The sequence below is a fragment of the Anomaloglossus baeobatrachus genome, chromosome 1 (genome assembly GCF_048569485.1).
Source record: "Anomaloglossus baeobatrachus isolate aAnoBae1 chromosome 1, aAnoBae1.hap1, whole genome shotgun sequence".
Lineage (NCBI taxonomy): Eukaryota > Metazoa > Chordata > Amphibia > Anura > Aromobatidae > Anomaloglossus > Anomaloglossus baeobatrachus.
Genome location: NC_134353.1, coordinates 529,687,982 through 529,712,962, shown reverse-complemented (window position 1 = coordinate 529,712,962; position 24,981 = coordinate 529,687,982). Strand labels below are relative to the sequence as shown.

Below are 24,981 nucleotides of genomic sequence, written 5' to 3'. Positions count from 1 at the left end.
CCCTGAATGTCCAGTGTCACAGCATGATCTCACTCACCTCTCTGCCGCTGAATGTCAGCTCAATGCGCATGAGCCCGGAGTTCCAGTCATGCGCACTATGAAGCCAGGTGTACGTGTCCTGGCTTCAAACTGAAGTAATGCGCATGACCCAAACTCCAGGGTCCAGTGACAATGGCAACAGAGGTGAGTGAAATCATCCTCTGACACTGCACATTCATTAGCATTATGCTTATGGGTGCATATTGCACCCGACAGGTTCTCTTTAAATTTAAGAGATGCAGTATATGAAAGGACTGCACAATTCACTTTTGGTAAAGTATTAATATTTATGAAAAGATATTTACACTTATGGCTTTGCATGCAAGCTAGGATGTCATTTGGAAGACATGCTATAAACTTACTCTCTACGAGTATGGACAAAGGGGAGATCTTCCCTTATAACCAGGCAAATGTTAAAAGGGAACATCATTTTGTTACCTGATCTGAGATCAGCATAATGTAGGGGCAGCGATCCTGATTCCAGTGGTTTAGGACTTACTGGACTGCTGAGTAGTTTGGATAACATTGATCAGCAGTATAGCATTAGATTACTATTTGGCATGCTGCCTTGTATTCCAGTATATTTATGAGCTCTGTACAACTGCAGCAGAGAAAACAGATTTTAATCAAAATAAACAGCTCAGTAAGTGACATGTTAGTATTTGGGTCTCTATTATGCTGCTCTCAGATGAGGTAGCAAACACCCACTGACAGATTCCCTTTAAGTGAACAATGACAGTTCATCACCTGTTATGCTTGCTGAGTATCAGTGGAGTCTGTCCTTATACACCTATCACCAGTGGTGAAACAGCAGGTTACAGGCTCAATGCAGAGTCTTTACAGATCCAGAGAAGGACCTGTAGACTTGAGCCTGCTGAGCTCTGCTTGCACAGCCCATGCTGGAGCTACAGACTTCTGAGTAGTATCATGCATGCCATGTGTGGGGGTTGGGTCTCAGGAACCAAGCCTCCCTCAGTCATTAAAACTATAGCTACAATCTCACTGGCTAAAGTAGCATGTCATGAGTAACATTACACACTGCTAATTCAAATAAAGACATTGTATTTCTAAGTCTCTTGCAAGTGTAAAGGGTGCAAAGTTTATTTTTTTTGGTATTTTACAAAATTTGATCCCCTGGTTGCTTCAGATGTAAGCTTTTAGAGTCTGAAATGGAGATCTCCAAGCTCCTGTATGAAGATTTCCCATTCCTCCCACCATGTTTAGATCTCTAGTCATTCGCTAGGTTTTATTACCCACAGATTGCTATAGGAGCACCATTTTAGGGAGTCAAGTCACAATGAGTGCAAGTTAAAACCAGATCTTACATTTGAGCAACTAATGTTTGTACACGACAGACAAGTCAATGCAGCATTTTATTAATACAAAAGTAGACAATATAAAGTTAGTGTACATAGTGTAACATTGATACCATATTTGTGAAGATACAAAAAACATCCAAGAGTAAGACAAAAGTCCAATGTTAGAGACAACTCCTTTCACATTTGACAATCTGAGGACCAGTAACTGGCATAGACCAAGGTGGAAGATGCAAACTAAGGCAAGTAATTTAGTGGTATTTGCCCATTAGGCACTTCATTTTTAGTCCTCTTTAACTGAATCTCCCCCATCTTCTTGCTCCCCATGTTGGCTACTTGCCAGTTTGGGATAAAATGGACCTACCAGCCAATTTAGTGGAGTGTTGTTTATGAAGTAGTCCATAACATCATCCATGCCATCCTTTATTTTAGTGAACATGTCCTTAGTGGCGGTTAAGAGGCTGTCCGATATTTCTCGGAAGGAAGAAGCAGAGTGGAAGTTTTGATAGATATCTGCAGCCATGGCACTAATACTCTGAGCCTTGCTCTGAATATTTTGTGGAAGTCCTTGGACACTGGAGACCAGAGACAGACATGTGCTTTGCAGGTGATGAGTGAGACTACGGGCAATAGTCAGTGTGCGGGATTCCATTTGCTGTAATGAGAAGACGACATGTTATATTTCCAGTATACAGATGATGCCTAGCATAAGACTCGAGTGTCATTACCTCTGCACCCTCAGTTTCCCCACCAGCATCTTCTCCAGTTCCTTTCGTCCACTCCACCCACTTGCTGAACATCTTCTCTTGAGCATCATGGATCTTCTGATTTGCACCATTCATGTTTTTTCTTGCATATTCAATCTGAAAAGAAAGTTATTTATGTTCATGGAAGACAGGTGTGATTATATGCACTACATCTGGTTTTACACCAGTATGCATTTTCCCCCTCAGGAAGTACATGTGGGTGTAAAGCCCTATTAGTACTTCATGTCAACAATAAGGGAGCTTTGCCTATGACAGGCTTTTTGTACATGCCTACAGAAAGTAGGAGAGTCCCAATTTGATGCTTTATACCTGGAGATAAGGTTAAAGCATTGTAGGCTTTACAGTCCTTTATTTCTAGAACCCGCTACTCCTGTACATGGTGGTGGCCTCTAAAATTCAAATTAGGGGCTGATCTGCAATACAACCTGTAGAAATGGTGTCTTCTGGTGGCAGGGAAAAGATTTTCTGAACATATGAATGAGTGAATCTAGGCTTGTATTGCAATGCTTCGTCCTAAATACTGCAAGATATCTAATCTGCAATGTATAGCTTTTTGGCTCAATTAAAGTTTGTCACTCCACGAAAGTTAGTGACGATGTTTACAAGTACATGTACTAACCAGGTCAAGTGTGTTCTGGAGCTGAGCAATGGCTTCCTGACTCCTGCATTTGGCATCCTTCATCCTAGTCAGGGCCTGTTGGTAGACACGCTTGCGGGCCTTTGTAGAGAGGGATCCCAAGCGCACATAGTAGCCAGGCTTATCTTGGGACACAAAGCCTTCTGTTTCAGTTGCTTCCTTGGCTATAATAAGAGAACTTTGTTATGCTCATATTTAACAGCTTGGATACACTTTGTGGAGTCAGCAATATAAACCTTGTGGTTTACTACTTGTCAGGACACCCTTAGCTTCTTCAGCAGAGTTGAACTATAATGCAGTTGCTTAAAGTAAGCCAGGTGAGCTAGTATTTTGGCTACGCCAGCAAATGCGGCTTATTCTGTGCATACAAGTTAAGCAGTTTGGCTTACCAAGTTCTTCATCTGTTGGTGGCAGGAATTGTTCCAGAAGACATTCAGACCTAGTTAGTGCAGAGTCCACACGGTCGCTCATGATCTTCACTACACAGCTTCCAAGAACAGTATTAATGCTGCCATTTACAACAGCCTTAGTCATCTCCACACTGTCCTGCACAGCTCCCTTGGTTTTATCCACTACTCCTGTGATACTATGGATAACAGCATCTCTGGCACCAACAACTGCTTCTGAGGCATTAGCCACAACCTAAAAATATACAAGATGGGACCTCTGTAATCTGACAGTAGGTGAAGGGAAATTTAAGGCTCTGCATGATTTTATCTGCTTACCTTTTCAGGAGGCTGATACAGAATAGGCAACCTTTCCTCAATCTTGTCCAGTCCAATACAGCCAATGTTGTTTGCCAGAGCAACTGAGGAAATTAGATTTAATACAACAGTCATTGTATATAAAAGCTAGCAAAGCTCTTGTGGGAAATACTAGGTATATGGTGATATTTGGCCTACTTGCCACACTAGGAGAAAATCTTAATTACTCACCGGTAATGGGATTTTCAATAGCCCATGACAGCACCACATGAGAGATAGGTTCCGCCCACATCAGGACAGGAAACCCACTGATAAAAAGGCGGTACCTCTCCTCCACATCAGTAGGTTTTCAGAGCCAGAGAGGACCAACAAAACACAAGAAACAGATTAATCATACCACCACCCAAGGAAAAACACCCATAACTAACACTCCCCGAAGGGTGCCCACAACCAGTGAATAGGGGGGGGGAACTAAGGGTGCTGTCATGGGCTATTGAAAATCCCATTACCGGTGAGTAATTAAGATTTTTCCCTGCCGCCCATGACAGCACCACATGAGAGATTTAAATAGACCATCCACCTTAGGGAGGGACCACCGCCTGCAAGACCCATCTCCCAAAGGAAAGGTCAGTTGTGGAGGACAAGTCCAGCCTATAGTGCCGAAAGAAAGTCCCAGGAGACGACCAAGTAGCCGCCCGACAGATCTGGTCAAGAGAGGCATCCGCCCTCTCCGCCCAAGACGTAGACACCGCTCTAGTGGAGTGCGCCCTTATGCCCGGAGGAGGAGTGGCGTCTTTAGCCGAGTACGCCAAACCGATGGCATCCCTGACCCATCTGGCCAAGGTAGCCTTAGAAGCCCCATGCCCCCTGGACTGCCCCTGAAAAGTGACAAACAGGACCTGAGACTTCCTCCATTCCCTAGTCCTATCTAGGTACGTGACTAAGGCCCTCCGGACATCCAACGTGTGTCACCTAGCCTCCTCCTCGTTCCGAGGGGGGGTCACAGAGGGAAGGGAGCACGATCTCTTGGGACCTATGAAAAGGTGTAGAAACCTTGGGCAAGTAGAAGGGATCAGTCCGCAACACTACCCTATCATCCAGAATCTGGGTATAAGGGTGAACCACAGACAAGGCTTGGAGATCCCCCACCCGCCTGGCCGAGGTGAGTGCGACGAGGAGAAAAACCTTAAGGGACAGCAGTTTGAGAGGGACTTCCCCTAAGGGCTCAAACGGAGGTCCTGTGAGGGCATCCAACACTAAATTAAGGTCCCATGGGGGAACCCTGGGAGCCTGAACAGGTACAGACCTGGACTTAGATTTAATGAACCAGCAAATCCATTCATTCTGCGCCAGACTACAATGAAACAGCGCCCCTAAGGCAGATACCTGCACCTTGAGCGTACTGGTGGAGAGCCCCAATTCCAACCCCCTCTGGAGGAATTCTAGAATAGCCGAGATAGGAGGGGGGCCCTCCGCCCGAGCCCCCGACTGAAGGAGAAAACGCTTCCAGACCCTACCGTAAATGGCCGTGGTGACCGCTTTCCTACTGCGAAGAAGAGTATCGACTAGGCAAGAGGAAAACCCCCGTCGAGCTAGCAGCCGCTGCTCAAACGCCAAGCCGTCAAATGGAGAGCCGGGTCGGGGGGGGGTGACGGACTGGGCCCTGGGACAGGAGAGGAGGGGCGTCCGGGAGAACCCAAGGATCCACCAGAGACAGTGTCCGCAGCCAGTAAAACCACGCCCGTTTCGGCCAGAAGGGGGGCGATGAGAATAACCTCTGCTCTGTCGGTCCGGATTTTCCGGAGAACCGAAGGCAACAGGATCAGGGGAGGAAACGCGTACAGGAGGCCGTGAGACCAAGACATCTGGAAGGCATCGAGGGCAACAGGATCGTCTCGGGGGTTGAGAGAGCAGAACCTGTCCACTTTCCGATTCGCCTTGGTAGCGAACAGGTCTAGAACAGGGACACCCCATAGAAGCGTGATCTTGCGAAAGACCTCCGGGTCCAAGGACCACTCCCCCTGACGGAGACAGTGCCGGCTGAGGAAGTCTGCCTCCTCGTTGTCCGTCCCCTTGATATGAAGAGCTGTCAAGGAGGAGAGATGTTGTTCGGCCAGCTGGAAGATGTGCATAGTCAGAGTCAGAAGAGAAGGGGATCTGGTGCCGCCCTGATGGTTGACGTACGCCACCGTCACCCTGTTGTCCGAAAGGATCCGAACATGGCGACCTCTCAAGAAGGGGAGGAACCCCTCTAGTGCCTTGAGAACCGCCATGAGCTCCCTGTAGTTGGAGGACTGTCTGACCAACCGAGCGTCCCAGGGACCCTGGAGCACCCGTTGGCGTAGATGGGCACCCCACCCCCAATGGCTGGCATCTGTGACTATTGTGTCCGTGACCGGGGAAAGCCAAGGAACCCCCATCCTGAGGTGAGAGGGGTCCTGCCACCAACCCAGGGAGTGCAAGGTGTCCGCAGACAGGGTCAATTGTTTCTCCAAACAGCCTCCAAACAGTCTCTGAAACTGAAGGACCTCCATCTGGAGGATTCTGGAACGCAGTTGGGCCCACCACACTCCTGGGATGCAAGAGTCCCGACCAGCGACATAGCCTGCCGTAAGGACATGCTTGGGCAACTCCTTACGGAAGATAGAAAGGACAAGATCCTGGCGACCTTGTCCTCTGGCAGGTGGCACAACTGTCTGGTAGAGTCCAAGACGAGACCCAGGAAGACTTGACACTGGAGAGGCTGGAGTCTGGACTTCTGCTGATTCACCACCCACCCCAGGCCTTCCAGGATGGTGATGACCCTGGTCACGTGAGCCGCACATAGAGACTCCGACTGACTCACTATCAGGAGGTCGTCCAGATACGGAATGATCAATATGTCCTGTTCCCTGACATGTGCCATGACCTCCGCGAGGACTTTGGTGAAGATCCGTGGGGCCATGGAAAGCCCGAATGGCAGCGCTGCGAATTGGAAGTGTCTCAGCCTCCCGGAGACGTGTAGTGCGAACCTGAGAAACCGCCGGTGAGACGGAAAAATAGGGATGTGATAATAGGCGTCCTTTAAGTCGAGGACCGCCATGAAACACTCTGGATACAACAGCCTGACAGTTGACTTCATGGTCTCCATTTTGAAGGCTCGCTGCACCAGATGCAAATTCAAGTTCCTCAGGTTGAAGATGGTGCGGAAGGTGGAGTCCGGCTTCCGAACCAGAAAGAGAGTGGAGTAAAAGCCGTCCCCTTCTTGTTCTATGGGGACCTCCTGAACGACTTTCCTCGAGAGGAGAGTTAGCACTTCCACTTCCAAGGCCATCTGCCGCTCTGGGGACCGCAAGGAGGTTATCATGAGAGACCCCCGAGGGGGTGAACGGAAGTCCAATTTTAACCCTTCCTCCACAATCTGAAGGAGCCACCTGTTGGAGGAGATTGCCTGCCATGCATGGAGGAAGAGGGACAGCCGACCCCCTACCTGATGACAGGCGTCATTGAGAGGGCTTGGGCTTATTATCGGAGTGCTTGCCAAAGAGAAAGCCCGAGGTAGTCTTTCTACGGTCCTTCCACTGATCTTGCGGTTTTTGAGACTTCTTTGCGAAAAATTGACGTCTCCGAAAGGGCCGGCTGCGAGAGGACGCCACCGGAAAAACTGGAAACCCCTGTTTCTTATCGGATGCCTTAGTGAGGAGGTCGTCCAGGCCAGAGCCAAAAAGATAGGCACCTTCACAAGGCATGCTGCATAGTCGCCCCTTGGATTGGACATCACCCTTCCAAGTTTTCAGCCAGAGGGCCCGACGCGCGGAATTGGAAAGCGCCGCCGACCTGGCAAATAGTCTTAAAGAATCAACCGAGGCATCAGCCATAAAGGCAGCAGCACCCTGTATTAAGGGCAAGGACGAGATAATATCTTTCCTAGGAGTGTCATTGCGCAACTGGTCTTCTAACTGCTGAAGCCACACCATTAAAGACCGGGCAACACAGGCGCTGGTCACGGCCGGGCGCAAGCCACCTGCCGTAGACTCCCATGTCCCTCTCAGAAAACCATCAGCCTTCCTATCCAGCTGATCCTTAAGGGACCCCAAGTCCTCAAACGGCAAGGTAGTGGAACGAGACGCCTTGGCAATAGCGACATCAATTTTAGGGGTTCTATCCCAAGAGGTAGATGCTTCCTCATCCACGGGGTACTTCCTTTTAAGGGAAGAGCCAAGATTCAACCTTTTGTCCACTTTTTTCCACTGGTCAGTAATGAGACTTTGAACCTTCTGGGGAATGGGAAACCCCTTACGCTTCCTGGAATCCAAGCCCCCAAACATGACATCCTGGGTAGATTCGGGCCCCCTGGGGTCCACTATACCCATGGTCGAACGTACTGCCTTCACCAAAGGTCCGAAGTCTGCGGTAGGGAAACAAGGGCGACCACCTTCATCGGAAGAGGAAGAGGAGCCAGAATCGGAGGGGGAGGATCCCGACGACCGAGAGCCCTGAGCCGAACCCGCCGAGGTATCGGGAGTAGACAGCTTATGATGACGGGACTTCTTGCGCCTCTTGCCCCCCTTAAGGGATTTAAGGGACTCCTGTACTTCCGCTCTGATAATGGAACGTAATTCAGATGAGAACCCCGGCCCCTCTTTGAGTAGGGTCTGTTGGATACAGCCTGCACACAGGGCCTTGGTGTAATCCGAAGACAGGGAGGATTGGCATATGGCACATTCCTTGTGACGCTGCTTGGAGGCACATTTTTTCGGTACCTAACAAGAGAGGGGACACGGAAACGGGGACTTAGAAACATGGAAGACCACGAAGTCCACTCACCCCCACGACTCCAGGCAATACCGGATCAGGAGGCGGATTCTTATCTCCCTTGGACCTCTTGGGACCCACCGGCCGAACGCTGCCCGGACTGGATACAGCCTTCCGGGAACGATCCGCAGAGCCGCGTTCCGAGCCCCGCTGTGGCGACTCCTTGCGCTGCTCCTTGCTGCGGGGTGAATCTCCTGCCATAATGGTAACAATGGAGGAGAAAAAAACTCACCAGTCCCAAGCGCCGGTCACATTTGTCTCGTTACATGGGCGCCGCCATCTTGGAACCTAGTGCGCATGCGCACACCAGTCACTTCCTGGTCGCATTGCGCACGTCACCCTGGAATCGCGTCACTTCCGGTCGGAGCTCCAGCTTCACTCCAGCGTGCTGCACAGCAGGGACAAGCCTTCCAGCGGCCGCCGTGAGTGCGCACATCCCTGGAGCGACGCCGGGCCGAGCTCCCGCTCCAGGCCCGCGCCTCACCGCCGCAGAGGTCTGAGACCGAGGGGGGGTGCATCCAGGCCCGAGCACCGGCTTCAGGTAAGTACCAGGCTTCCACACCGGGTCGGACCTGGGACAGCAATGGGTTGTCCATACCAGGACAGGAAACCAAACTGATGTGGAGGAGAGGTACCGCCTTTTTATCAGTGGGTTTCCTGTCCTGATGTGGGCGGAACCTATCTCTCATGTGGTGCTTTCATGGGCGGCAGGGAAAAATTACTGACATGTCTAGAATGGCACACGTCTATGCACTAATGCCACCTAGTTATACACATCTCCTGATATTACTACAAAATACCTGGGATTGTATTGTCCCATGTCATCCCTCTGAAACTCAACCACAACTCCCATGATTGCCGTTTTGGCAGGGGGGTGGTGGTCTATATTGCAACCATCCTTACTATATTTCCAATCATGTTTACCTGCATCTTAAACATTAATAAATCCATATGGTATAGATTTTAGTCCCAAATACTGTATATACATTAGGGGTTTACCCAATCCCACCAAGTAAAAAACCACCATCAAAACGCTAAACCTACTTTGAGGCTCAAGTTTCTGCAGGATTGGCATGGCGCTGGTGATGGCCACCGAAGTGATGCTCTTCACACTTTTCTCTGCGATGTCACATACAGATTTCAGGTAGTGATGGTTGTCTTTAGTGGTCACATAGGTGGAGGACACCATGTCATATGTAGAGCTCACAAATGGGAGGTTTATCAGCCTTACCACCACATTCTAGGGATGGAACATGGGAGAATAAAAGAAAAACACAAAGAGACTGGTCATGTAAAACAAACATTTACTAGCAATTGTACTTTGAGAAATTCAGAATTGCTCATTTTCAACCTTTGCCACAACACAAAATGGTTCATGGCAGAAAAGAATATAAAAAAAAATGTTCCTGTGCTGAGAGCCTTACAAATGTATGCCTGCCATGTACTGTGTAAGACCCTGTGCGCACTAGAAAATGGACCTTCATCCTCTGAAAGATTACTGCACCTGTGGCAAAAAACTGCAGCAAGCCGCACCCGAAAACCGCATGTGGTTTTACCCGGAATGTCCCTGCGTTATTTTGATAGCACGGGGAGATGCTCACCTGACCCTGCTCTGTCCGTGGTGCTGAAGTCTCCAGCGATGCTTGTCCCATGTGGCTGTCTTTGGCGCTCTGCTACTTATGACCCGACCCAGCTGAGCATAACTGTATAGACATGAGCCAGTCTGGAAGCAGGAGACCAGCATCCAGAGGCAGCCTCGCTTGAGAAGGAGAGTACAAGATCAGCAGTGACTTCAGTCAGCTGATGTGCAGTGACAGCTGGAGTCCTGCACCTGTCAGCGCAAAGCGCATGAGTGAAGCGACAGCTGATCTCATGCGGCTCACTTCACTTGCAGCCTGACCCTCACAGTGAGCAGTCACGGTCTATGGCGCTCTGTGAGTGTCAGGTGTAGCAGAGCTGGAGGAGTCATGGGACCTTGTGTGGATTACGTTGGACCCGGAGGGCTGTTATTGGTGGGGTTAATAAAGAGGTCAAAGAGGGGGCTTTATTGTCTTTTCAAATAAAGCATTTTTCCATGCAGAGCACTGACATCAGCACCATGCTCATACCCACCCATGTCCTGCCTGGACAGCACTATATGAGTGTACACCACATGGATAAGTATTGTAGTTTACAAGGACATTCAGGGATGGCTGCAACCTGCACAAGTGTAAGGAGTGCACAATGTAACTACAGTCTTCACTTATGCAGTAAGAAAAACCCATGGACACTGGCTTTGTAAAATAGGGTCTCCATCCCAGTGGGATGTACTTCTAGTGCTGGGCAGTCCACCTGATCTGGTAGTATGGGCACCAACAATAGGCTGTAAGCCAGACACTGCACCCGTGTGTGGCAGGCCCAATTCTAATACCCAGCAGCAATGCCCTCCAAGATCTGCTAGGTTGTGAGGGGCCTGTCATCTGTATGTTGCACCAGAGTTGACTATGCCCTTTATCATGGGGGTCTGCAGCACCCTACAGTGGTTTAGCTTACTGATCTGTATTTACAGTTACAGCTGCCTTTTCCCTCTGCTAGTTTTGAGATATGGTCAGTGAGTTTCCATTAGCTGCATAGATGTATAATGGACAATTTATATACACACACTTCTGTAGAGCCCATTACATCTCCAAAACCAGCCATAAAGTCAGTCACTGAAAGCAAACCGCACTGAAAGCTACATATCTGCAACATCCCCTGCCAGAAGTGGCCACTCCAACAGATCCTGTGCACCCGGGACAAGCACCAGCAGATGGCAGATACCAGAGAGCCAGTGCCTCGCACAGTGCATATACCAGGGAGACTGAGGAGCCACCTACTGCTGCACTAATAGTGAGGGGCTCAGACCCCACAGTAAGGGGCAGAGTATAAGCTCCACTACATCTGCCCCCTCCATGCCCAATATATACCAGGGTGGAAACATTACCTGCTGCTGCTGCTGCTGTTCCACTGTCTCAGCCATGTTGCTAGGAAAATACCTACAAAAAGTAAAGCACACGGTCATCGCCGAGAAAGAGCAAACACCACCAGAGATCTCTCCTCTAATCCCAGCACGGGCTGAAGCCGCCACCCACCTGCTCACTACAGCCACTGCCTGCCAGAGAGGAATGAGTCAATGAGCGCTCCTCGGGCGTCTGCGCTCTTATAGGCGGATAACCACGCCCACCTGACTATGCGCGGTCTCCGGAGGCTCCCTGCAGTCAGCTGACTGGTGACGTCACAGTCTGCTCTCCTGACTGAGGGCGGCTGTGCGCGGCGTGCAGGGGTCACGGTGTGACTGACAGTTGTGTGGTGAGGCCGGTAACGGGGGCGTGTTATGTGCTGGAGGAGCCTGTACACACGGCAGTTATTGTGGGGATAGTGGGAGTGGGGTCTGGTGTAATGTATGTATCACTTCTCCTGCACACAGGGCATTAGAGCCCATACACAGGGCAGTTATTGTGGGGATAGTGGGAGTGGGGTCTGGTGTAATGTATGTATCACTTCTCCCTGCACACAGGGCATTAGAGCCCATACACAGGGCAGTTATTGTGGAGATAATGGGAGTGGGGTCTGGTGTAATGTATGTATCACTTCTCCCTGCACACAGGGCATTAGAGCCCATACACAGGGCAGTTATTGTGGGGAAAATGGGAGTGGGCTCTGGTGTAATGTATGTATCACTTCTCCCTGCACACAGGGCATTAGAGCCCATACACAGGGCAGTTATTGTGGGGATAATGGGAGTGGGGTCTGGTGTAATGTATGTATCACTTCTCCCTGCACACAGGGCATTAGAGCCCATACACAGGGCAGTTATTGTGGGGATAGTGGGAGTGGGGTCTGGTGTAATGTATGTATCACTTCTCCCTGCACACAGGGCATTAGAGCCCATACACAGGGCAGTTATTGTGGAGATAATGGGAGTGGGCTCTGGTGTAATGTATGTATCACTTCTCCCTGCACACAGGGCATTAGAGCCCATACACAGGGCAGTTATTGTGGGGAAAATGGGAGTGGGCTCTGGTGTAATGTATGTATCACTTCTCCCTGCACACAGGGCATTAGAGCCCCATACACAGGGCAGTTATTGTGGGGAGAATGGGAGTGGGGTCTGGTGTAATGTATGTATCACTTCTCCCTGCACACAGGGCATTAGAGCCCCATACACAGGGCAGTTATTGTGGGGAGAATGGGAGTGGGGTCTGGTGTAATGTATGTATCACTTCTCCCTGCACACAGGGCATTAGAGCCCCATACACAGGGCAGTTATTGTGGGGAGAATGGGAGTGGGGTCTGGTGTAATGTATGTATCACTTCTCCCTGCACACAGGGCATTAGAGCTCCATACACAGGGCAGTTATTGTTCCCACAGTGGGGATAATGGTGGGCTCTGGTGTAATGTATATGTCACTTCTCCCTGCACACAGGGCATTAGAGCCCATACACATGGCAGTTATTGTTCCCACAGTGGGGATAATTGGAGTGGGGTCTGGTGTAATGTATGTATCACTTCTCCCTGCACACAGGGCATTAGGCTACTTTCACACATCCGGTTTCAGCCGTGCGGCTCAATCCGGCTGTGAAACCTATGTAACGGATGCGGCGAAAACACCGCATCCTTTGCATAAGTTTTTTACATGCGGGCGGTCCGGTTTTTGCCGCTTACGGCATGCTACTGAGCATGCGCAGTGGCAAAAACCGCATGCGGCGGCCGGATGCGGTTTTTGCCGCATCGCGCCGCATCCGGCATCCATAGGGATGCATTGGGAAAAGCGCCGCATCGGCCAAATGCGGCGCGATGCGTTTTTTTTTTGCCGGAGCAAAAAACGTGGCAGGGAACGTTCCATCCGGCCGCCGCATCGGCTAAATCTGCCGCATGCGGCAAAAACCGGACCGAACGCAAGCCCATGCGGCACAATGCGGCACTAATTAAAGTCTATGCAGGAAAAACGCAACCGGCAGCAAAAAAAAACGGTTGCGGTTTTCCTGCAAAGTGCCGGATTGTGCCGCATTGCAAAATCTGGATGTGTGAAAGTAGCCTAAGAGCCCCATACACACGGCAGTTATTGTTCCCACAGTGGGGATAATGGGAGTGGGGTCTGGTGTAATGTATGTATCTCTTCTCCCTGCACACAGGGCTTTACAGTCCCATACACATAAGATAGCTGTAGCGAGGGGTGAGCGTGCTTGATCGCTTATTAGGGTGCTCAGGCACGTTTGTTACTCGTCTGAGTATCGCAGATGCTTGAGCACCCTACTCCAGTCTCTGCCCAGCATGTTTCTCGGCTGCTAGACCGCTAATAAATATGCAGGGATTGTCTGCCATAATCAGTAATGCCGTAGCCATGTTAGCTACTGGCATTACTGTGATTGTCCGGCTGCATTGCGTCATCTCGTTGTATTTGACACCTGGGGGCTTGATGCTTGGCACACTCTCCTTTGGAAGTAGTTCAAGGAGAGATTGTCTACGAGAGAGGTCAGATTAGAGCAGGGTGTGTAAGCTTGTACCCTTTAGTCCCCTTTCATGTGGCAAAATGGGTGTTTTTAGCCTTGGTTAACCTAAGAAATGATGTGGAGGCCCTCTCTATTTCTGGTAAGTAGCAAAGGTAAAGCAGACAGCTGGGGGTTGGTATTATCCGGCTGGGAGGGTCCATGGTTATTGGGCCCTTCCCAGCCTAATAATATTAGCCCACAGCTGCACCAGAATTGGTGCATCACATTAGATGCAGCAGTTCTGGCGCTTTACCTCAGCTCTTCCCGAGTGCCCTGTTACCGTGGCAATCTCAGTAATGGTTTATGGGGCTGATGACAGCTGTTTAGTGCCATTTGTCATCAAGCCCTGGTGTTAATAATGGAGACGTGTCTTTCAGACACCCCCATTACAAACCCAGTAAGTAAAAGGAGCAAAAAACACAGAAATATTTTTTTTTAAAAAAACATTCCTGACTCTTGCCCTGGTTCACCAAATTATTAACATAAAAAAAGCCATGCAGCGCCGAAGCTGTCCACCGAATCCAACGTAGTCCACAAATTGGAGCAGAGAGCAAGTTTTTATTTTTTACATCAAGTTTTGAAATTTTTTTCAACAATTAAATAAAAGTAAAACTATACATACAGTGCCTACAAGTAGTATTCAACCCCCTGCAGATTTAGCAGGTTTGATAAGATGCAAATAAGTTAGAGCCTGCAAACTTCAAACAAGAGCAGGATTTATTAACAGATGCATAAATCTTACAAACTAACAAGTTATGTTGCTCAGTTAAATTTTAATAAATTTTCAACATAAAAGCGTGGGTCAATTATTATTCAACCCCTAGGTTTAATATTTTGTGGAATAACCCTTGTTTGCAATTAGAGGATCAGGCCGGCACAGGTCTCTTGAGTTATCTTGGCTCACTCCTCCATGCAGATCTTCTCCAAGTTATCTAGGTTCTTTGGGTGTCTCATGTGGACTTTAATCTTGAGCTCCTTCCACAAGTTTTCAATTGGGTTAAGGTCAGGAAATCAACACCTTGATTTTTTCCCTCTTGAACCAGGCCTTGGTTTTCTTGGCTGTGTGCTTTGGGTCGTTGTCTTGTTGGAAGATGAAATGACGACCCATCTTAATATCCTTGATGGAGGAGCGGAGGTTCTTGGCCAAAATCTCCAGGTAGGCCATGCTATCCATCTTCCCATGGATGCGGACCAGATGGCCAGGCCCCTTGGCTGAGAAACAGCCCCACATCATGATGCTGCCACCACCATGCTTGACTGTAGGGATGGTATTCTTGGGGTCGTATGCAGTGCCATCCAGTCTCCAAACGTCACGTGTGTGGTTGGCACCAAAGATCTCGATTTTAGTCTCATCAGACCAGAGAACCTTGAACCAGTCTGTCTCAGAGTCCTCCAAGTGATCATGAGCAAACTGTAGACGAGCCTTGACATGACGCTTTGAAAGTAAAGGTACCTTACGGGCTCGTCTGGAACGGAGACCATTGCGGTGGAGTACGCTACTTATGGTATTGACTGAAACCAATGTCCCCACTGCCATGAGATCTTCCCGGAGCTCCTTCCTTGTTGTCCTTGGGTTAGCCTTGACTCTTCGGACAAGCCTGGCCTCGGCACGGGTGGAAACGTTCAAAGGCTGTCCAGGCCATGGAAGGCTAACAGTAGTTCCATAAGCCTTCCACTTCCGGATGATGCTCCCAACAGTGGAGACAGGTAGGCCCAACTCCTTGGAAAGGGTTTTGTACCCCTTGCCAGCCTTGTGACCCTCCACGATCTTGTCTCTGATGGCCTTGGAATGCTCCTTTGTCTTTCCCATGTTGACCAAGTATGAGTGCTGTTCACAAGTTTGGGGAGGGTCTTAATTAGTCAGAAAAGGCTGGAAAAAGAGATAATTAATCCAAACATGTGAAGCTCATTGTTCTTTGTGCCTGAAATACTTCTTAATACTTTAGGGGAACCAAACAGAATTCTTGTGGTTTGAGGGGTTGAATAATAAATGACCCTCTGAATAAACTTTTCACAATTTAAAAAAAAAAAAAATAAAAAAAGAAATAACATTCTTTTTTGCTGCAGTGCATTTCACACTTCCAGGCTGATCTACAGTCCAAATGTCACAATGCCAAGTTAATTCCGAATGTGTAAACCTGCTAAATCTGCAGGGGGTTGAATACTACTTGTAGGCACTGTATTTGGTACCTATGTACTCGTACTGACCTTGAGAATCATACTGCCTGGTCAGTTTTACCACATAGTGAACATGGTAAATAAAAAAAAAAACGCAAAAAACAATTGTGAAATTGAACTTTTTTGCAATTTTACCGCACTTGAATTTTTTTTTCACATTTTCTAGTACACTATATGGAAAAATTAACCCATTACTGACATACAATGTACTGAGTATGTCATGATTGTCAGTGCCTTAATGACACATGACGTACCCAGTATATCATAGCAATTGCGGGGGTTCTGGTGCTGTACCCTCTTGATCGCCCTCGAGTCTGCGGCTTATCTTGTAGCTGAGAACCAGCTCTCCCTGCACCACTCCTGCATTTTAACTTCTTAAGTGCTGCAATCAATCATGATTACAGCATTCATGAGGCAGGAAGAGAATTACACTCTTCTCCCAAGCGATCGGGTCCCTGTAACATAATTCCAATAAATAAGTAAATTTATGTAAAAAAGTAAATAAACAAAAAGTACACATACAGTAGAACCTTGCTTAACGAGAACATTCCGTTCTGGGACTGTGCTTGTTAACCAAGTTACTCGTTCAGCAGAGCAAGATTTCCCATAGGAAATCATTGCAATGCAGACGATTCGTTCCACAACGTGTTAAAAGTCCCATCCTGGTCCCCTATTCTGTCATTCCATACACGTTCAAACACACACAAACATGTACAAACACACACAAACACACATAAACACACACGGTCGCATGCACACGCACATATTACATGCTCACCTTACCTTCCGTTCCATCGCTGGTCTGCTGGGACTTGCTGTTCTCTGGTACAGGACCAGGCTGTGTATCGCGTTACCATAACAATGAGGCAGGAACTTCCTGGCCAGAGCGCTGACGTCAAAGGCAGAGCCGCTTGTCTCTGATTGGCCAGCGCGCTGCCTTTCATTAGCGGTGACAGGAAGTTCCTCCCTCGTCGCTATGGATGCCGATACACAGCCTGGAGTGGAGCGGAGCGGCGAACTACAGGACCCAGGAGGCCGGCGATGAAACGGAAGATACACATATTATGTTATATTATATGCTCACCTTACCTTCCAATCCACCGCCGGCCTCCTGTGTCTTGTAGTTCGCCGCGAGGATGTCGCGATGTACCCGGGAACTACAAGAACCATGAGCCCGGCGGTAGAACGGAAGGTAAGGTGAGCATAATACTGTATGTGTGTGCGTGCATGCGTGTGTGTTTGTGCGTGCTTGTGTGTGTTTGTGTTGACTGCAAGTGCGGGTCAGAGTGCGGTGGATGGACGAAACCGGAAGTGTGTGCGGTGAGAATTTCGCTCATACAGCAAAGCTTTCTCGTAAAGCGGGTTACAAATTTACAGAAAGCGTTGCTTGTTAAGCGAAATTCTCTTTAAGTAGGTTACTCGTTAAGCGAGGTACCACTGTATTTCGTATTACTGCTTCCGTAAGAACCCAATCTATAGAACTGCCACACTAGTTAACCCCTTCAGTGAGTTAGGAAAAAAAATAATAGCAAAAACTCTTTTCATCATGAAAAATTGCAGAAACTATTTTTCTTTCTATAAAATAGTTTTTATGGTGTAAAAGCGGCAAAACATAAAAAAACAAACTATATAAATGTGTTATCGCTGTAATCCTATTGACCTGAACAATAAATTTGTCATCACTTTTATGGCAGCGGCGGAAAAAAAAAGCTGTTCTTGAATTGCTGTTTTTTTGTGCTTCTGCTTCACAAAAAGTGGATTAAAAAGCGATAATAAAATATTATGTGGCCCAAAATGGTACTAATAAAAACTCCATCTCATCCTGCAAAAAACAAGCCCTTACATGACTCTTTCGGCAGAAAAATATAAAATCTATAGTCTTAAAAATTTAGTGATGCAAAAAAACTTTTTTTGTGAAAAAGTCTTTTTTAGCGTGACAGCAGCCAAACCTAAAAAACTATATAAACCTGGTATCGCTGTAATCATACTAAGCAGAGGAAGAAAGCTTCCTAATCATTTATACTGCATGGTGAACAGCGTAAAAATTCTTGAACTGCTGTTGATTTGTTTATTCTGTCTCTTAAAGCAGTATGGCACGGATCATATTCATCCTGCTCTCTACGTTGAGCACTTATACAAGCGATTACGGGTAAACCTCTGAGAAACGTTATTCAAACATAATTCCCAACAGAAAATTCACTGTAAAGAGGCAGATGGAGTCGATTTAAACTCACATCTGGCCTTTGGTGCGGGGTGTCCATCTTTTTATGTGTTTTTCTTTGTCGCTCCATTGGGAGACCCAGACAATTGGGTGTATAGCTACTGCCTCCGGAGGCCACACAAAGTATTACACTTTAAAAAGTGTAACCCCTCCCCTCTGCCTATACACCCTCCCGTGCATCACGGGCCCATCAGTTTTTATGCTTTGTGTTGAAGGAGGCACACATGCACACAAGCTCCACATTTTAGTCAGCAGCAGCTGCTGATTATATCGGATGGAAGAAAGAGGGCCCCCCACAGGGCCCCCGGCATGCTCCCTTCTCACCCCACTAAGTCGGCGGTGTTGTTAAGGTTGAGGTACCCATTGCGGGTACAGAGGCTGGAGCCCACATGCCGTTTTCCTTCCCCATCCCTTAGAGGCTCTGGGAGAAGTGGGATCCTAACCGGTCACCATTCACTGGGACCGAGCTCCATCCGCAGCCCCTGGGGGAATCTGATGGACAGGAGCCTGGATATCATCAGGGACAGGGCCCTGCATCCATAAGGTACTCTGTGTCCCCTTAGGGACGGTGCATGCAGCGCCTGTGTTACAGATGCCGCAGCGGCTCCTGTGTGGTTTGTGAGACTGGGACTACCGCGCCGACCGCGCCTGTTTGCCGGCCGCGTTTTTAACTTTAGTCCCCGGCTTTTGCGGCCTAGTACCATATACTCCCGCCCCCGGGCCTGCCAGTCAGGGGTAAGGGCGGGACGGCCGACTGGACGTCGGCAGTGAGGGCTGGAGCATACTTTGGTATCCTCCTCCCCCCTCACTGAGCACTGTGGGGCACCAGTTTCCCGCACTTTATTAGGCACGCCCACGGCTCCATCCTCCCCTCAGAACGCTGGCAGCCATTGATATAATCACTTCTGCCGGTGGGGGATTTCAGAACGAGCTCCGCAGTTCTGGGAGAAGTGGGATCCTAACCGGTCGCCGTTCACTGGGACCGGGCTCCCTCCGCAGCCCCTGGGGGAATCTGACGGACAGGAGGCTGGATATCATCAGGGACAGGGCCCTGCATCCATGAGGTACTCTGTGTCCCCTTAGGGACGGTGCATGCAGCGCCTGTGTTACAGACGCCGCAGCGGCTGCTGTGTGGTTTGTGAGCCGGGACTACCGCGCCGACCGCGCCTGTTGGCCGGCCGCGCTTTTAACTTTAGTCCCCGGCTTTTGCGGCCTAGTACCATGTACTCCCGCCCCCGGGCCTGCCAGTCAGGGGTAAGAGCGGGACGGCCGACTGGACGTCGGCAGTGAGGGCTGGAGCATGCTTTGGTATCCTCCTCCCCCCTCACTGAGCACTGTGGGGCACCAGATGCCCGCACTTTATTAGGCACTTTCACGGCTCCCTCCTCCCCTCAGAACGCTGGCAGCCATTGTTATAATCACTTCTGCCGGTGGAGGATTTCAGAATGAGCTCTGCAGCTCTGGGAGTCCCAGGCAGGGAATCTGGTGGACACACCACCGCTTGGGGCGGTTGGTAAGCCACACCAGTTGTCAGGTGCTGGCCCCCCTTGGGTGCCGAAGTGTATATATATATATATATATATATATATTGTATACATTTTCTCTATTCGGCAGCATTATTTGCTTTTGGCTATATCTCTAAGAGGAGACAACAGCATGTCGTCCGCAGAAAGCAAGGGGGCCAAGGCACAGGCTTATTTTGCAACCTGTACCTCTTGTGCGGCTATGTTACCTGCAGGTTCCACCTACCCTCATTGTGACAATGCTCGGCCCCTGTGGCACTCACTCAGCCGGAGCCTCCGGCACTGGTGGGACCCTCGGCTCAGGTGGTACCGCCGGTTTCCACTGCACAGATGGAAGGGACAGAGTTTACAATTTTGACTGAGAAACTCTCTGAGTCGCTTCACATTCCATGGCTCAGTCTATGGACAGATGGTCTGCTAAGATACTAGAAGCTTGGCAGTCCAGACCGGTAACACACGGCCAGGGCACTGTGAGTTCATCGCCCCCAGGCCCCTCTCGGTCGGTACAGCAAAGGGCTCCTGGGGTGGCACCCAGATCCCACGGTGAGAACTCCGACACGGACCGCAGCCTCAGACAGGCTAAGCGGGCTTGCTGGGAACCTTCCCCGACTTCATCACGCGGTTCGGGGTCTCAGCATGAGGACTCTCTGGAGGATGAAGCAGAGGTCGCAGCTCAGGGCTCTGATCCTGACGTTGCTCTCAATCTGGATACACCTGAAGGGGACGCCATAGTAAATGACCTTATAACGTCCATCTACCAGGTGCTAGTCCTTCTCCCCCAACTCCACCTATAGAGGAGTCGGCTTCACAGTAGGAGAAACACCAGTTTAGGTTTCCCAAACGTACCCGGAGTGCATTTTTCGATCACTCTAACTTCAGAGATGCTGTCCAGAAGCACAGAGCATTTCCGGACAAGCGCTTTACTAAGCGCCTTAATGACACACGTTACCCTTTCCCCCCTGACGTAGTCAAGGGTTGGGCTCAGTGTCCCAAGGTGGATCCTCCAGTCTCCAGACTGGCGGCTAGATCCGTAGTATTAGTGGCAGATGGTTCATCGCTCAAGGATGCCACTGACAGGCAAATAGAGCTCATGATGAAATCCATCTATGAAGCCATAGGCGCGTCTTTGCTCCGGCCTTCGCAGTCATGTGGGCACTCCAAGCTATCTCAGCTTGTCTGTCTGAGACTAATGCGGTCGCACGTACCTCTGCCCCGCAGGTTGTGTCTTTGACTTCTCAGGCGTCGGCTTTTTCGTCCTACGCCATGAACGCCGTCCTGGACTCTGCGAGCCGTACAGCGGTAGCATCCGCCAATTCGGTGGCAGTCCGCAGGACCATGTGGCTACGCGAATGGAAGGCAGACTCTGCTTCCAAGAAGTTCTTAACCGGTTTGCCATTTTCTGGCGACCGTCTGTTTGGCGAGCAATTGGATGAAAAACCGATGGGTGAGAGACATTCCGTCTCACGGTTACAGGATAGAGCTCAGCTCTCGTCCTCCGACTCGTTTCTGCAGATGGAGTTGTGATCCCCGTTCCGCTTCAAGAACGTGGTCGCGGTCTTTACTCCAACTTGTTCGGGGTACCAAAAAAGGACGGATCATTCCGGTCCGTTCCGGGCCTCATTCTGCTCAACAGACACGTGAGAACCAGACGGTCTCGGATGGAATCTCTCCGCTCAGTCATCGCTTCGATGTCCCAGGGAGTCTTCCTAGCATCAATCGACATCAGGGATGCTTATCTCCATGTGCCGATTACACCAGAGCATCAACGCTTCCGGTGTTTCGCCTCCGGGTCGAACACTTTCAGCTCGTGACTCTGCCTTTCGGCCTGGCGACAGTCCCACGGGTCTTCACCAAGGTCATGGCATCAGTGACGATGGGCCTACACTCTCAGGGACACTCGGTGATCGCTTACTTAGACGATCTCCTAAGTCAAGGCACCCTCCCGGGTGGCATGTCAACACAGCCTGAACATTGCTCTGGAGACTCTCCAGAGGTTCGGGTGGATCATCAATTTCCCAAAGTAAAAATTGACACCGACCCAATCACTGACTTACCTCGGGATGGAGTTTCATTCTCCCTCAGAGATAGTGAAGCTACCGCTGGACAAACAGCGTTCGCTGCAGACAGGGGTGCACTTTCTCCTTCGGGCCCAGTCTCACCCCTTGAGGCGCCTCACGCGCTTCCTAGGGAAGATGGTGGCAGCAATGGAGGCAGTTCCCTTTGCGCAGTTTCATCTGCGTCCACTCCAAGGGCACATTCTCCGCAAATGGGACAGGAGGTCGACGTCCCTAGACAGGAACGTCTCTCTTTCACTGGCAGACAAAGCCTCTCTTCAGGGGTGGCTTCTTCCCACTTCTTGGTCGAAAGAAAAATCCTTCCTGCTCCCATCCTGGGCTATGGTCACGACGGACGAGAGTCTGTCAGGGTGGACAGCGGTCTTCCTCCACCACAGGGCTCAGGGAACCTGGACTCTGACAGAGTCCTCCCTTCAGATCAATGTTCTGGAGATAAGGGCAGTGTAGCTAGCCCTAAAGTCGTTCCAGCGGTGGCTGGACGGCAGGCAGATCCGGATACAGTCGGACGACGCCACGGCGGTCGCGTACATCAACCACCAGCACAGAGCGCTGGCGGCGGACGCATCAGTTCAGGACTGGTCGCAATTTCGACTGCCTTATGTATTTCCTCCTCTGGCGCTGCTGCCCAGAGTGTTACTCAAGATCGGGTCCGACTGCCGCCGCGCCATCCTCGTCTCTCCAGACTGGCCAAGGAGGTTGTGATACCTGGATCTGTGGCACCTCACGGTGGGTCGACCGTGGGCACTCCCGGACCGACCAGACTTGCTGTCCCAAGGGCCATTTTCCATCTGAATTCTGCGGTCTTCAACCTGACTGGGTGGCCATTGAGTCCTGGCTCTTAGCGTTCTCAGAGTTATCTCTATCACGCCTTTCGCAGAAGGTGGTCTTCCTAGTGGCAGGCACATCACTTCGGAGAGTGTCTGAGCTAGCAGCGCTGTCATGCAAAGCCCCCTTCCTGGTGTTTCGCCAGGATGAGGTGGTTCTGCGTCCGGTCCCGGAATGCCTACTTAAGGTGGTATCCCCCTTTTCTTCTCAATCAGGATATCTCTTTACCTTCTTTTGGCTCTCATCCAGTTCACAATTGTGAAAAGGATTGCACTCGTTAGATCTCGGGAGAGCACTCCGGCTCTTCTTTTCGCACACTGTGCCCCCGCGCTGTTCTGATGCGCTCTTTGTCCTTGTCACTGGCCAGCGTAAGGGGTCGCAGGCTTCCAAGTCAACCTTGGCTTGGTGGATCAAGGAACTGATCCTTGAAGCCTACCGTTCTTCTGGGCTTCCGATTCCTTTAGAGCTGAAAGCCCATTCTACCAGAGCCGCAGGGGCATCCTGGGCATTGCGTCACCAGGCTACGGCTCAGCAGGTGTGTCAGCACTACCTGGTCGAGTCTGCACACTTTCACGAAACACTATCAGGTTCATGCCTATGCTGTGGCAGATGCCAGCCTAGGTAGGCGAGTCCTTCAGGAGGCGGTTGCTCACCTGTAAGAGAGGGCCGTTTTTTCGGCTCTGTTTATCGAGGTATTCTTTTACCCACCCAGGGACTGCTTTTGGACATCCCAATTGTCTGGGTCTCCCAATGGAGCGACAAAGAAGAAGGGAATTTTGTTTACTTACCGTAAATTCCTTTTCTTCTAGCTCCTATTGGGAGACCCAGCACCCGCCCCTGTTCCCTTCGGGCTGTTGTTCTTTTGTGTACACATGTTGTTCATGTTGAAGGGTTCTTTTGGTTCATGGTTTCAGTTCTCCGAACATCCTTCGGATTGAATTTACCTTAGACCAATTTATAAGTTCCTCCTTCCTGCTTTGGCACCAAAACTGATGGGCCCGTGATGCACGGGAGGGTGTATAGGCAGAGGGGAGGGGTTACACTTTTTAAAGTGTAATACTTTGTGTGGCCTCTGGAGGCAGTAGCTATACACTCAATTGTCTGGGTCTCCCAATAGGAGCTAGAAGAAAAGGAATTTACGGTAAGTAAACAAAATTCCCTTCTTTTATGTGTGCACATAAGTGTAGTCATCAACAGTTTTCTTCACCTTTGAAAAGATTGACTCCGCTAAACATTGTCCGGAGTAAAGGGTGCTTTACACGCTGCGACATCGCTAGCGATTGCTAGCAATGTCGAACGCGATATCACCCGCCCCCGTCGTTGGTGCGATATGTGGTGATCGCTGCCGTAGCGAACATTTTCGGTACGGCAGCGTCACACGCACATACCTTTTCTGCGAAGCGCTGTTGATGCCGAACAATCCTTCCTTCGAGGGGGAGGTGCGTTCAGCGTCACAGCGACGTCACAAAACGGCTGTCCAATAGCAGAGGAGGGGCAGAGTTGAGCGGACGGAAGATCCCGCCCACCTCCTTCCTTCCTTCTTTTCCGGTGGACGCAGGTTCGTCATTCCTGCGGTGTTACACACAGCGATGTGTGCTGCCGCAGGAACGACGAACAACATCGTACCTGCAGCGGAAATGATATTAAGGAAATGAACGACGTGTCAACGAGCAACGATTTTTTACGTTTTCGCGCTCGTTGATCGTCGCTCATTTGTGTCATACACTGCGATGTCGCTAATGGCGCCGGGTGTGCGTCACTAACAACGTGACCCCGACGATATAAAGTTAGCGATGTCGCAGCGTGTAAAGCACCCTTAAGTCTGTTGCCTCATTAGTGAATGGATCCATTGTGGGTTCCACCTGAATAACATATTTCGGAGATGTAGATGGAAACCCCGATATAAGTGCTAAGCGTAAATCACATGATAAATGTGAACTGATCCAAAATCTTCTGTACCCAAACTGTCAGGCTGCCACTAGGAGGAGCTGGAGTCCTGCAGAACAGAAGCTAAACAGTGCCAGGTCAGTGAGGAGGTGGACACACCGTGTGTGCTTTATGCAGTAACTCTCTGCACGAGCCGGAAAGCAGATGCCGCGAGGCATGCGGTGGGTGGTCGGGCAGGCCGGGTCATACACAGAGCTGAGAAGACAATAACCGAAGAAATGAGCAGAAGCGAGGTCATGGTTAGGCCGAGGTCAATGCCGGAGGAACAACCGAGATGGGGAGGTAGGAAGGGGAAAAACAACTGGAGCTAAAGGGAGTAACGGAGGTGGGAGCAAGGAGCGGACACAGACAGAGGGCTCGGGCTCAGGAGGAACGGGTCAGGATCAACACTTACAGGGACCAGCAATCACAGGCAGAGCAGCTCTAAGCTTGTAGCCCGCGCTG

The 24,981-nt window shown here is 49.9% G+C and overlaps 1 protein-coding gene across 1 annotated transcript; it reads right to left on the bottom strand.

Moving 5' to 3' along the window:
• Positions 1–1,399: 1,399 nt before the first annotated feature.
• On the bottom strand, positions 1,400–11,326 carry LOC142295941 (perilipin-2-like). The gene is made up of 7 exons (XM_075339075.1): positions 11,220–11,326; positions 9,302–9,497; positions 3,485–3,567; positions 3,149–3,401; positions 2,742–2,923; positions 2,084–2,218; positions 1,400–2,010 (listed from the first exon to the last, which is right to left on the bottom strand). Exons 1-7 carry the CDS (start codon positions 11,295–11,297, stop codon positions 1,639–1,641), a joined length of 1,299 nt encoding a protein of 432 aa, XP_075195190.1. The 5' UTR covers positions 11,298–11,326; the 3' UTR covers positions 1,400–1,638.
• Between the last annotated feature and the right edge of the window lie 13,655 nt (positions 11,327–24,981).

Excerpts from the sequence above, each read along its gene's own strand:
- LOC142295941 (XM_075339075.1), bottom strand. The coding sequence starts at position 11,297 with ATGACCGTGTGCTTTACTTTTTGTAGGTATTTTCCTAGCAACATGGCT. Across the intron at positions 9,498-11,219 it reads AACAGCAGCAGCAGCAGCAG|AATGTGGTGGTAAGGCTGAT; the intron begins GTAATGTTTCCA and ends TTCCATCCCTAG. Across the intron at positions 3,402-3,484 it reads TGTATCAGCCTCCTGAAAAG|GTTGTGGCTAATGCCTCAGA; the intron begins GTAAGCAGATAA and ends GTATATTTTTAG.